General features: G+C 42.7%; 1 protein-coding gene across 1 annotated transcript in view; it reads left to right on the top strand.

Annotated features, from left to right (window-relative positions):
- The window catches only part of fgfrl1a (fibroblast growth factor receptor like 1a), a 40479-nt gene extending 31970 nt beyond the window's left edge, over positions 1–8509 (top strand). The window contains exons 4-7 of the mRNA XM_070836432.1: positions 4152–4442; positions 6984–7156; positions 7249–7429; positions 8085–8509. Of these exons, the coding sequence (XP_070692533.1) occupies positions 4152–4442; positions 6984–7156; positions 7249–7429; positions 8085–8509 (1070 nt within the window). The remainder of the gene's footprint in view (positions 1–4151; positions 4443–6983; positions 7157–7248; positions 7430–8084) is intronic.
- The last annotated feature ends 5487 nt before the right edge of the window (positions 8510–13996 follow it).

Raw genomic sequence — 13996 nt, 5'->3', positions numbered from 1 at the left:
TTTGGTGGGACACATTCCTCCCCCCTGCCCTCCCACGTCCTCCTGGTCGTCCTCCCCCCCGTCACGTAACCTAACCCATCTTTCTTTGCTTGTTGTTATCCTTTTATCCAACTCTCCCTCCTTCCCCATCTCCCTCTCTTTGTACTTAACATTTACTCTTCTCTTTCTCTCTCTGTTTATCCAGACAGATTCTTTCTCTTTATCTGTTCGCCTCTCTGTGCTCACAAGCAGCCAAACGTCCAATACTAAGTGAGAAAACACTCTATGTATTTGAATGAAGATGCTGCAGGGGTGCCAACAATGTGGAACCTCAACTAAGTACTGAATTTAAGTACAAATTTAACGTTGCACTTTCCATTTCATGCAACTTTATACTACTGCTTCACCTCATCTCAGCGGGGAATACTGTACTTTTTACTGCCCTACATTTTCTGCTAACATATGATACAAACATATAATGATCTCATAGACCATGATGCATTGCTGTAGATTAAACTAGCCAATAATATAAACTAAGTACTTAAAATGAGTACAGTCTACACCAGTAAAATGCAGCATACACATTACTGCTGCAGTGATATTAACCCGGTAAAAAACACTGGCAGGGACTATTTTACTGCACTATGAGGACGTTTACTTTCAGATTTAAGGACATTTTGCTGGTAAAACTTTCACCTTTACTGTTTTCACAGTGTGATATTAGTATTTGAAGGATCTGAGTCAGTCGAAAAGGAAGCCTAGAGGTAACAAAAAGTAGATCCTGGCTCAGCTTTTTCTGTAATGCAGCGTCATCCTGGTCATCCTAGTTAACGTAACGTCATCTATAACACACTTCTTCTGCTGTTTAACTTGCAGTTGTGCAGCAAAAGATAAAATGATTTCCTCCATAATGATGTTCCAGGGTTGTAAAATCCTGAGTGTGAGCTTTACAAACATTGTTCGGGTGTTCGAGAAGCCTTTTAACACAAAAGTGCATTGATAAATGTTCTGCTGAATCTTTGACAACCTCTCGTCCTGTAAACTGAACCTTTACACTTTCCCAGCTGTTGTTTACCAAGAAATAATTTCAGCTCTGTATGAAAATACATTTATTCTTTTTTCACATTTCTGTTTGAGCACATGAACAACTGCTTCCCGTGTCTAAACTAAGCTCTCGCCGTATATCTCTGTCCAAATCCTGACCTCCCGATCACCTCGAACCTAAAATAAATGTAATTACTAATTACACTCAGGACTTCACCTAAACTACAAGTCAAGAAAAGTCAAAATGACCTCAGTTAGCAAAAATCTCTTCAGTCTCAGAATCCAAGTTGGAAATCACAAGACTCTCCCTCTCTCTCCCCCTTTCTCCCTCGCTCTCTCTCTCCCTGGCACACTGTCTGATCAAAGGCGGTCAGTCGGAGGGTCAGCAGTATTTTTACACTGTGAAGTGTGGCGTTGAAGTGGCCCCTGAGACCCAGAACAAGCCGCCCTCTTGCCTGTTCTGGCTCTCACCTTCAACCCTCGTCCCTCTCCCCATCACCGCTCTCTCCCACCTCACCCCGGCCTCTCCTCTCTCCCTGTTTTTCTTTCTCTCCACCTCTTCGTGCGCCCTCTCCCTTACCTTTTTTGCTTTTTTTATTTTATTGTTTTAGCTCCATCTCTCGTTCTCTTTGTTCTCACTTTCTCTGTCGTCACTCCTGTTTTATTCGTCTCTCTTTAGCAATCTGTCAGTCCCCTGTATGCGCTCACCTCAGTTTGAACTCCACTCTTTCTCTTTCCATCTGTTTTCTCCTGAACTTCTGTTTGATTTGGTTCAGCTCAGACAGTATAAATCAGTGCTTTTCAATTGCACTTTGCACCTCATTTCTATCCAATCCTCGCCAATCGTCTTTGGCTCCTCCCTCCCTCTTTTTAACTAATTTCAATCTAAACCAGCGCGGCCGATTTCTGCAATCATCAAAGCAGACTATTAATCATTGTCTTCTAATTCTTCTGTTAGATGTATTGACTCAGTATGGTCACAGTTCAGCTGTAGTCCAGTAGCTTTTCTTAGACTCGGACCGGGGGGGGGGTGGACACAGAGGCGAGACTTAAAAGCCTTTGGGGTATGTTTGTTCTGTCATCCTGCCCAGCTTCCTGACGGTCAGCAGAGAACTATATTCCGCTGAGTAATGCAGCCGTAGTGAAATCTCTGCATTTGAGCGTGCAATCCCGTCACATAACTCTTCCCCCCTGTTTGTTTACCCAGAGCTGGAATAATAACTGTGTCCAGAGACAGAGACGCAACTGCAGTAGTTTGAGGGTGATTTATCGCTCCGGTTGATGGCTATCTGCTGTGGCCAGAACATGAGGGCAGTAAAATCAAGCGCTCCTGTGAATGATTTCCTCTCCTACCTCCCCACTGAATAGGTTTTTTTTTTTCCCTCTTTGATCTGTTTTCACTGCTCGCCGGTTGTTGTGTTTTTTTTTTTTTTTTAAAGAGAGGTGTGTGTGTGTGTGTGTGTGTGTGTGAAAAGGTGTATGGGTGCCGGTTTGGTCGGGTCAGTCATGCAACTTGCATGAGGGGATGTGGTTGTTTGAATAGGTGTGTGGGGTTAACTGGCCATTTTATGTTTCGTAAAGCAAAACAAAAAAAACAGGATTTGCATGAATGGACGGATGTTTGCTGTGATGCTCAGTCTCTGTCCAGCTCTTTACGACTCGTGCACAGATACGCTGACATGGCCGAATGGTTTTACGTTGATGTTACAAAGCCGGTTTCTGGGATTTTACAGCAGGATCTCCTGGATTGTCGGTGAAAAATGTGAGAGGAGGTGTGTGAAGCTGGAGCCAGAGCTGCTTTATCAGTGGAAAATAAGGAATCTGGTGTGTGTGTGTGTGTGTCTGTTTATGTACATGCATGTGTTTGTGTGTAGGTCCCCGGTCATGAGAGTAAGTCTTCTGTGTTAGAGGGGAGAGGAAGTGATTCAAACGTTTTTCTCAAACAAAACAATTAGGTTTATTAGAGCAAATTTGATTGTGTACACCAAGAGGCACGCTGCCATATGCTTTTACAGCACAACAGGGAATTCTTGGCACGGCCTGAAGCAATGACCTCAGTCTGCCTGACGCTTACACTGCGAAGAAATAAGTTACCGTGTCTCGTGTTCGGTCCTGAAAAGCTAAAACACCTACAAAGAAAAGTCTCTGCAGACTTCAGCTGGCAGATGATTCAATTTGTTCCTGATTCAATTCTTCTCAGTAACGAGGTTTGTGGAAACACATGTCGGGAAAAACAGAAAGCATGAACACACTCGTGTGCAGAAGCAGATTATTATTATTATTATCCAAAGAAATTGATTACGTGGTGTGTAGTGGCAGGTTACGCACCAGTGCAAGAACATTTGTGGAGCAGAAAATTAATTTGTAATCACACACAACCAATAAAATGTCAGATTGAGCAACAAGGAAACAACAGCGCACGGTTCAGAACGCCAAGCAAACATGCATACAGTATCTGGGGGACTGTGGAGAGTCTCTGTTTAAGTTAAACAATGTGAATTTGATCTCATCTTAGAGGAAAGTTACTACTACTCTACCACTGCATTGCCAAAAAAGCAGATAATGGCGTTGAACAGTAGGTTGGCATCAGCTTCTATGAACAAAATAAAGAAGAACATAGTAAAATCCTTTCAAAATCAATGAGCTCAACAATGCTACTAATCTTAAAGTTACATTTTGGAGGTAAAGACTGCAGCCAATGAGGCCTGAAACACAGCTGAACCCTCCATCTGTGTCACAGGCTCTTCAGATGACGTGGCTTTACGTCTTATTAAAGTCTCTCATAAGACTCTCTGATAAATTCCACGATCTTTCCCAAGCTGCTCTCTTTCCGCTGGTCTGAAGAGCAGAACACTGCTTGTAAATATGAAATTGCTCTTCAAACCTTTTATCTCTGACAGTAACTTATTCTGCTCTCTCCTTTCTGTTCCTGCCCTTCTTTTTTTCACATCTGTAGCTGACGGAGTAGCTTTACATTTTTATCCAGAGGGATTCTACATTTACTCCCCCATATTCTACAGGCAGCCTACAGTACATATGATCCATATAATACAACTCGTTTTGCAATACTAGATTTGGTTCTAATTACAGTTTCACTCCTCCCTGTCGCCCCCTCTCTCCACTCGCAGTGCGTCCACGTTTCACCCAGCCATCGAAGATGAGGAAGCGCGTCATCGCTCGCCCAGTGGGCAGCTCGGTGCGCCTCAAGTGTACAGCAAGTGGTAACCCTCGCCCCGACATCGTCTGGCTCAAGGACAGCCGGCCGCTGGTGGACGAGGACGGCGGAGGAGGGGAAGGGAAGAAGAAGAAGTGGACTCTGAGTCTGAAGAACTTGGCGCCGGAGCACAGCGGGAAGTACACCTGCCACGTGTCCAACAGAGCGGGAGAGATCAACGCCACCTACAAAGTGGAAGTCATACGTGAGTCACCACCTCATCCGGAGAGCGAAACCTGATGCTCGATCCTCAAAGATAAGATAAAGATCAGTGCTCCGAGTAGGAGAAGGGGATGGTGCGCCACCTTTTTCAGCTTTGATGAAGAGTGGTTGAGGCTTAAAGGATAATTCTGGTCTTTTAAAACCTGGTTTTTCAAAAATAAAGTCAAAAACTTGTGGATGTGTCCATAAGATAAGTGCAGTTTTCAGAGCTACATATAGTTCAGTGATCTTCAGACTTTCAGCACTACTTTTAAGAGACGTAGCATCCTAGAAATATATCTTTGAAATATTTAATCTATGCAAAAATGTGGCTGCATGTGGTCACTGCATGTCGTGACACATCAGAAAAGCACATTTTTGGATCTGTGGTGTGTGTGTGAGCTGTCGAGGCGTATCATGTGGCAGCAGGAGAGCCTCTCACCCGGTAACATTACGCCGAACGCAGTCTGTGTTTTATTGTTCGACGGAGAGGCCTGTCTCATGAAATAGTCGGTTTGAAATGGATTTAGTTTCCGTTCTGACTCTCAAACGCGGTGATTATGTGGAGTGGTTAAGATCATATGATCAAGAACACCACAATTAACTTTTCAGCATTTTAAATGATTGTCTTGGCAAAGAGTCTGATGCCAGTGATCAGTCTGCTTGTTCCATTTGGAGAAGACATGAGTACAGATTTCCGTCTTGTTTTACAGCCTCACCGTGTAGGATTGATGAGGAACTATTGGCTGAATATAGAGTTCAGAACTGTGTTTTCATTAGTGTATAATTACCTGAACCTAAGAGTCATTCTGTGGCTGTTCTCCATCATATTTCTACAGTAGCCCAGAATGGACAAACAGCGCTTTTTGAGTTTTTTTATGTTGAACTGGCAGCTTGAATTTGGTCAAATGCACAAGTTGGAAGATGAAGAGGAAGAAAGACTATCTTGTGTTGTGACAAATGGAGGATTGTGCTTCGATAGATAGATAGATAGATAGATAGATAGATAGATAGATAGATCAATATTTATTAGTCCATTATAGTGTCCAAATTGTAATCTTAATGCTGCTTGTATTGTGGTCGGTGGTAAAGTAGAGCTGCAGGTCACCACAAGCTGCCTAATGAGTTGCACCAAGAATAGAAGTTTAAAATAGCTTTAAAGAGCCTCCTTGCACTTCAGTGGCATGTATTGATCACCAGCAGGCTTCTCAGTAAAGGAATGCTCAGCAGGTTTTTCAGCTTGGAAGGTTTTAGTCTAGAAAAGGTCTAGTTTCACTGCTGAGAGCCGAATGTGTGTGTTATGACGAGCTGGGAGTGTTTTCTAGTGTATTAGTCTGCAGAAGCCGTTTTTGTGCTCGATGATTGAATGTTTAGCTGTTTGATGGAGTTTAATTTGTGTGTGTGTGCACTGAACTGTATGCTGCTGAACGTGATAGCTCTGTTGAGAGCTCCAGACAAGCTCCTCTCGCTCCACTCCCCACATCTGTTGTACATTAAAGTACAGCTGTAGCCTTTCCTGAGAGACACACACACACACACACACACACACACACACACACACACACGGACAGTAAAGACGTAAATCAAACCACTGCTCACTTATGTCAAATGTGACATTTTCTCTATCTGCAGACATTCACTCAGCTGTCAGTCACTCACAGCTGCTGGAAAGACGAGTCCAGGACAGAAAACCAGTAAAGGTCAAAACATATATAACCCGTAAATAGAGATACGTGAGTTAAGGAACATAATCCTGAATATGATCATTTATCTGGTTGGTGTGTGTTTGCACCTGCTTCGTTTGACCTTTTTAAAACGGAGAGTTTTGAGATTAGATATTTTAAAAGAATGTTACAAGTATTCGGCATCCCTCTTGAACGCTACCTGATCAAAAACAACTTTTTTTTGTTCCCATGTGGTTCCTGAATGAGTTCTGGCAGTGTTGTTTGCACATGTGGTTCTTTTGCATTTCATTTGTAGGTAGCCATGCTCAGCAGATGTCTTTGGGACGTGCTGTGACTACATTAACACATTTAAACTTTAAATAATTTAACTCACAGCCCCTCCAGCAACTGTCCGTAACACTGCACATGTCTTAAACCTGATTTCTGAACTAAAACACACACACAGCTTCTCCACAGTCACCGAACACCGAACCAAACTTTCATCTTCATGGATTAATCCCGTAACTTCTAGCGAAGAAAGCAGCTCAAACAAATCATCTTGGGTTATATCATCGCATAAACAGATACTAAAAAGAGGCTGTTGAATGTCTGCAGGTGTGTTTGTCCTGCTGTATAAACTGAGGAAGACAAGGCAGCGGCTGAAGATAAGGGATCTGTTTGTGTGCTTTCAGCAGAGAGGGAGGATGTGGTGCTGAGGACGGCAGCAAAGAACGAGTGCAAACCATATTATTAAAAGAGAGAGGAGGGTCTTTCCTCATAATCTGAGGGTCTTTAGACACACCGGGGACACATATTAATGTTGAAAAGTGCATAATAAGCAATGAAATATGATTTCTCCTTCTGTGTTTGTCTTTGTTCAGAGCGTACCAACTCCAAACCCATTCTGACTGGTACTCACCCCGTCAACACCACCGTGGATTACGGAGGAACCACGTCTTTCCAGTGTAAAGTCCACAGTGACGTCAAGCCGGTCATTCAGTGGCTTAAAAGAGTAGAACCTGGTGACGAGAACAAATTTAACTCTACCATAGAGGTACAAACACACGCCGTGCCAAAACCACACGTGAACACGAGGCAGATTCTGATTAACCAGTAATGTAAACTTTGATATGACTGTCTTCATAGGTTGGAGACCACCGCTTTGTGGTGCTGCCTACAGGGGAGGTTTGGTCGCGTCCTGATGGATCCTACCTCAACAAGCTGCTGATAACCAGAGCCAAGGAGGAGGATGCCGGCATGTACATCTGCCTGGGAGCCAATACGATGGGCTACAGCTTCAGGAGCGCCTACCTGACCGTGCTGCCAGGTCAGAGGAACAACACAGAGACACTAACATGCACACGTAGAAACCTGTGAATCATCCAGTGGGATTATCTCTGTGGTTTACAGTACCAGAGAAGCAGCCTTGACTAGAGACCGTAAACTGCAAAAGTTGTTTTAGCTGCCATTGCCAGTGCTAATAACAGTCACATGTTAGAATGACATTCAAAACAATTAGCAATAAAAAGCTATAACAACAGAAAGATGATTGTTATTTATCTGTCCTGAGCCCCTCAGGTCTTTGGCCAACTTCATTTCTAACATGATTAATTCAGCACTTATCCCTTAACTGTCATACAGATATCATGTCCTCACCTGTTACTCGAACAAAATATCTGTCTTTTGTCTTTTATTCCAAGGATTATTGATTATTGTTCATTTAAGTGAGAATACAACTAAATCTTTAAAAAAAAATAGGACCAGAGGGTGTTTCATCCTCACCTGAAAGTCCTTTTCTCATTATATCTGTAAACTCTCACCTAATCAAAGAACATACTAACTACTAACCTACACTGGTTAGACCCCCTGTCTTCATGAGTTAACTAGCATGTTGCCATCACCGTCAGCCCACCAGACAAACCAAATAAAGTTTTCTGCAGTTTTTCCTCTCATTGTCTCCCTCATCTCTCCCTCTTTTGCAGATCTGAAGCCGCAAACCAACTCCGTCCCCACAGCAACATCCCCGAGCCTCCCCTGGCCCGTCATTATTGGAATACCAGCAGGCGTTGCCTTCATCTTAGGCACTGCCCTGCTGTGGTTCTGCCAATCAAAACGCACCTGCTCCTCTTCTTCCTCCTCTTCCTCCGCCCTCCCCGCCGCCCAGCGTCTCCCCGTGGCCGGTCGGGACCGAGCCTGCCCAGCGCCGCCTCCTCAGCCGGCCAGCGGGGACAAAGATTGTCTTTCGTATGAGGACTACATCGCCCATCAGCAGCTGCTCCTGGCTCAGGGAGGCGCAGGATTGGCTCCCAAGATCTACCCGAAGATCTACACAGATATACACACACACACGCATTCGCACGTGGACGGGAAAGTGCACCAGCACCAGCACATTCACTACCAGTGTTAGCGGCGAGGCCGGCGGCACACCTCCGTGTTTCACCTTCAACTCTTACGTGAACATGTTCCTGTGCATGCAGACTCATTCACAACAGTCCCACAGAGCTAAGAACAAGGAAAGCCACATGCAAGAGACCGTGCGGATTCAGTGCAGAAACACGGGATCACGCAACTCTTGGTCATGTTGCTGCAGCCACGCTATTGTGTAAAAAACGGACTGATTCAAGACACCAACAATGAAGAATGTAAAGAAAGAAGACAAAGATTATTTTTAGCCAAACCTGGAGGTGAATCCAGTTAAATCTATCACAGAAAAATCCCAAAACATGTTTTATTGAAGCCTTTTTTTTATATATATATATACATATATATTTATATATATATGAAAGCTTTCCTGTGGATTTTTAAATCTCTTTTTATGCTCAGAGGCCTTATTTGAAGCCACAGTGAAGTCGGCTTCAAGCTAAACCAACAATTTATCTTCGTGCACAACCACAACCTCCTCAGTAACCAATAGAAATACAGCTCGCCTACACTGCAGCTCCTCACCTATATAGAGGAGTACGATTCTATGGCATGCAGCGCGTTACTTCATCCTAACGGTACAGCGTGTGTGTAATGTAACAGCTTAAATTCGGACTATATCTCCGGCGTCAACTGAGCCGTGAAAACACAAATCGAGACAAACCCCCACTGTAGGATGGGAGGACGAGGGCTGCTGGTTTTTGCTTTGCAGCCGTTCTCATAAATGTCCAGCTGCTATCTGGGTGCTGCGTGGAAGTGAGCTGATGTCAGACTGGGTTGCTGAGTGCAGACAGCATGGATCTCTCTTAGTCGATCGCTTTTAGCTGCAGCTACGGTGCGACTTCTGCTGCAACAGTTCAGTCGGAGGAGAAGCAATCATTAGATCTGTCCCGACTCTGATAAGCTCATCTACCGATCAACTGCTCCCTTTCTTCCTGGGGAAATGTGGCGTCTCCTGTTTTATGTCGTCTCCTTTGCAGCTCTGTTTGATGCTCGCTGATTTTAGATTAGAAGGATGAAGGGTATCAGTTCTCCTCATGTCATATGTTCAGCCTCTTTTATCCGGCAGCACAAAGGGATGCTCAGCAACGCCTCAGTGTAAAACGGTGCCTCCTAAGAATTGTTTCCAGACTTTGTGGATCACTGCTGGATCATTGGATATGTTGCAGATTCTTGTTAATCTGTTATGAGATTTAGAGGGTTTAAAAGAGAAGAACCTCATCCTAAACTCTCACTCAAGGGTGAGACTTAAAGTCCTTAACTCTCGACTCCCCTTCTAAGAGCTCCTCACAAAGTGACCTCATGTATGATGAAATGTTAGTTGTTGTGTCTCGCTTTTATCTAAAGAGGAAACGTTTCGGGTGAAGGGCTGCCCTCTCATGTCTGTCACCCTGACGTGGAAAATGGAAGACGCTGCAGTTAAGACACTCTAGATGCTAAAATGATGGGATCCAGTTTAGAACTGAATCAATTATCAGTATCAGCACACACATATATATACTATATGTGATTCTGTCTGTTCTGATTCACTCGTCTGCAGATTAACCACTAATTCTTTGAAATAATGAGATCCACAGATGTATTTTAAATGCATTTACATCTGGGCTTTAAGCATTTACTCCTTATTCAGTTACATGTTAAAAGCCCCCACACTCCCATGCTGCATGTTTTCTTTCCTTTAAGCTGATCAGACCTCACAACTGTGTGGGTATGTGCAAAGTACAATACCCTTTAAATGATATTTCCCTCACTGTCGTGTAGCTTTGCTGTATCTTATGTATCATTTTCATTCTAGTTTGGTAAATTTAAGTAAGTCCTGATCCTAAACCTATCCCCCCTGAAGCAGAGATCAGGGGGGTTTCATGTGTCTTCCAGGTCACTGACAGCTGGTAGGAGTAAAGCAGTTAGCTCACTAAATAGATGCTGCTGGAGCTCAAGTTGGAGAGAGTGGATGTAAGACTGAGGTCACAGTTGCTGGGTGATGACATTGTGTTGGACAGAACACTTCAGGAAGTTATCAGGGATCCACCAAATCATTATAATGGAAAAAAACCAGCTCTGAAACCCAAAATGTTAATATTCCTTCTAAAAGCCTAAGACTAACACTAAGAGGTGTTTTAGAGACCTGATTCCCATCTTTTTTTTTTTGTCCCTTAGTTTGCTCATATTTCAGTGAACGTTCGTTGTTCTTTTTCTCTCATCAGCTGCTTTTACATTGATCCTAATATTCCACTAATAATCGAACAGTAGCCACAATCAGCACAGAAATGCTTCATGTAACCACTTCAATCCAATCAGAAGTCATTTCCAATGAGCTTGAGAGGGGGTGCAAAGCTTTGACATTCAATAGGAAAATATTAGCCCCTAATAGTCCTGTAAACACCAGTTGTTTCCTCTGATCCACTTTGCACGATTCAAAAAAGTTATATTCTGGTTAAATGCACATTTTATTGGATAACTTTAATTAGCGTCCGTGTTCTCTAACCAGAATGATTTCAGCAGCTCCAGCAGACCCTCTCCCTTTCTCAGGTGTCCCTCTTGTTGTTTCCCGTCTGTGCGAGCTCATGAATCTGACCACTACATAAAAACATTTCACTTCAGCACTCAGCCACGTGTACGAGTGAAACCGTGGGGGTGACTCTGCCCAGGGATGTTTAAACATATAAAGAACAAGGAAATGTGAAACAGGAAAGAAACTGTAGGCGTGCCGTGGAGTTGGTCGCTTTAATTTGGTGTTTCTCTCTGCGGACCTCCTTCAGGAGAAAAGACACGGCTGTATTTAAACAACCATGTGACAGGAAGTAATATATTGAAATCACCTGTTAACTCGAGTTACACATTTGTTCTCATTCTTCATGTATTTTTGCACATTAATCTTTCAAGTCAAATAGGAAAACGTACATATTTTCATAAGGATAATTTATATATGTCCTGTTTTATAATACTTAGTGACATGCTATCTTACTAGTCGGCCTCCAATCTTTTTCTTCCTGCTCAAAACCCATGAAGGTGATTGTATTATTTCATTCTCTGAATGATAAACCTTCTCAGACGGTGTATCCTATAAAACATGCAGCCTTCAGGTAAGATGAGCCGCCCCTGTATACCTGCACAAAGACCTGTTAACAAAATGACCTGTGACCTTATTGTCTTTCTTGTTCATCTTTCCAGCAGAATAACAGTTGAAATACGTCTAAAATTGGTCAAAAGGCACAAATTAAAGTAGCAAAGACAACATATCCAAATGATTTTTCAGGCACATGTTTATTTATTCTTTCCCTCGGCTTTAATAAAACTAGGTCTTGAAAAAAAGCAATAAAATCTCTTCCTTTTCTGTTTAAAACATCCGTTGGCAAAGTCACCCCAAACAACTGGACTGTGTTCTTTCATTTTAAAGTTTTTCTGCTGATGTTTGATGGCTGGAAAATCCTCCAAACTGTAACATTTTCCTCAATTAGAGCTTCAGTTTTTTTTTTTCCTCTGTGAAAACCATCTGTTACTTTTGTCATTTCACATGTTAAAACCCATTTAAGTGTTTGTGTCAAAGCTAACGGACTGCCAATAGACACACTGTGTATATGTGCACTTACCACTAGCATGTACGTGGAATGGCATTAGTGTTGGAAATATAGTTAAGTGTTAGATGATTTAGTGCGAATGCTTTGGACCATACAGTAGCTCTAGCAACACATTGGCCCACGAAAAACATTGTAAATGCTAAATTGTCTCGAGATTCAAAAGAAAAGTGTGTTTGTAATTTATTTTCTTTTAAAAATGTTTTGTTTTTTTTCATATAATTGGGCATTATAGTGCATGAGTGGAGTTTGTGTTATACTGGTAATGTAAGCTATGTAGCTAACACCATGTTCATGTCATTGTAAGATACTGTATTTATACATGCTGACGGAATATACGTAATTTTATCGATAATCTTTGTATCGACAATCTTGTACAGTCTATTGTCATTTAGTTCAAAATTTATTTTTCTCCCATTGTAATCAATTATCGGTGCCATTAATAAAAGTTAAATATATGTATTATTGTTTTTTATTCACCGAGAAGTAGGAACTACAGTATTCGTCTTCATGAGTGTCTGTTCATCATCAATCAAATAATCTTTTTAGCTCTTCCTGTCTGCTCTGCCTCTCTGTCACGTCGCACCGTGGGACTGCCTCTCAGTCAGTGCCCTCCTCTAAATAGTTGTAGCCCTTCGATTGCGAGAGCTGCAGCCGGCGTTTCATCTGTCAGCGTGTCTGTCTGGAGAGATGACAGATGGACAAGCGGTGCGTGCAGACGGAGGGTGTGAAGGCCCGGCATCTCTTCTCTGACTCATTTAGGGGAAGAAGACGATGAAAGAAACCACTGTTGAAAGGACGGGGCACTGCCGAGAGGTAGCAACAGCCAGGCCAGAAGATGGGAACAACACCATAATAATAACAATAACAATAAGATGAACCACCTTTAAATAGTGTCCTGCATGTTCTTCAGGTTTTTAGCTACATGTTTTGGCTGATAAAGTTTCATTTAGCTCTTTGACGTTTGAACAAATGTTAAAAACACGTCTTCACAGTCTTTTTGGACACTTGGAGGCAGCAGAACAAGCCGTAAACTAATAAACATCATGAAGTCGTAGAGTTGATTAATCTGGAGTTGTGTTTCTGTGACAATATTGTCTCTTTAGCTGCTGAATGCTCCACTCGCTCCAACAGCTTGCCGCTGCCTTTGTCTGCCATTTGGTGTTTTCATTGTAAACAGCTGCCTGCGGCCGTAAAACCAAAATGAAGAGCTGAAAGAGGCTAAAACAAATCATTTTCTGTGGTTTCCTCACAACAAGAAACCCTGTTCACTTTACACAAAGTCATGTGATCTAATGTTACTCTAAGAATAATGATTAACGCAGCTTTAATGACGGTCGTTTCATGGCACGTGGCTGGAAACATGAAGCTCATCACTTCATGTGTGTCACATGTAGATAACAGTAAAGGTTCAATAAAGGAACTGTTATTCCAGTTTATCAGTAAATGACGGGTGAAACTGTGAAACTGCACATAAAGCGATAAATAAGAAATGAAAAGATCAGCAGACGGTCTGTTAGAGTTATACACAGTTGGTATAATGAGTAAAATGCATCCCGCTGGTTAGAGGCCGCTCAGATGTGCCTGTTTTTTTGGGCTGAGCCACAAAATCTCACATTTTCCGAATGCACCAAAGGTCATTTGACAAGAATGAACCAATCAGCTAACTTCACCCTTTCAAGGCCATTACAACATCCTCCTGAAAGGTGAACCACGCTGGGGATGGAAGAGTGGCTGATAATACTAATGCTGGGAGGGGAGGGGAGGTATTTCTGTAATATCATAGGAGCGCTCACACTGGCCAGCCCCCCCCCCCCCAAACCTGGCGATATTCCCCAAAAGACTACCAATGGTCTTTAATTGCCTCACCCCCCCCTTTGTTTGCTCAAATTTCATTT

Source organism: Pempheris klunzingeri, chromosome 9 (genome assembly GCF_042242105.1).
Source record: "Pempheris klunzingeri isolate RE-2024b chromosome 9, fPemKlu1.hap1, whole genome shotgun sequence".
In the NCBI taxonomy this organism is placed as follows: domain Eukaryota; kingdom Metazoa; phylum Chordata; class Actinopteri; order Acropomatiformes; family Pempheridae; genus Pempheris; species Pempheris klunzingeri.
This window is presented reverse-complemented; position numbering and strand designations above follow the sequence as displayed.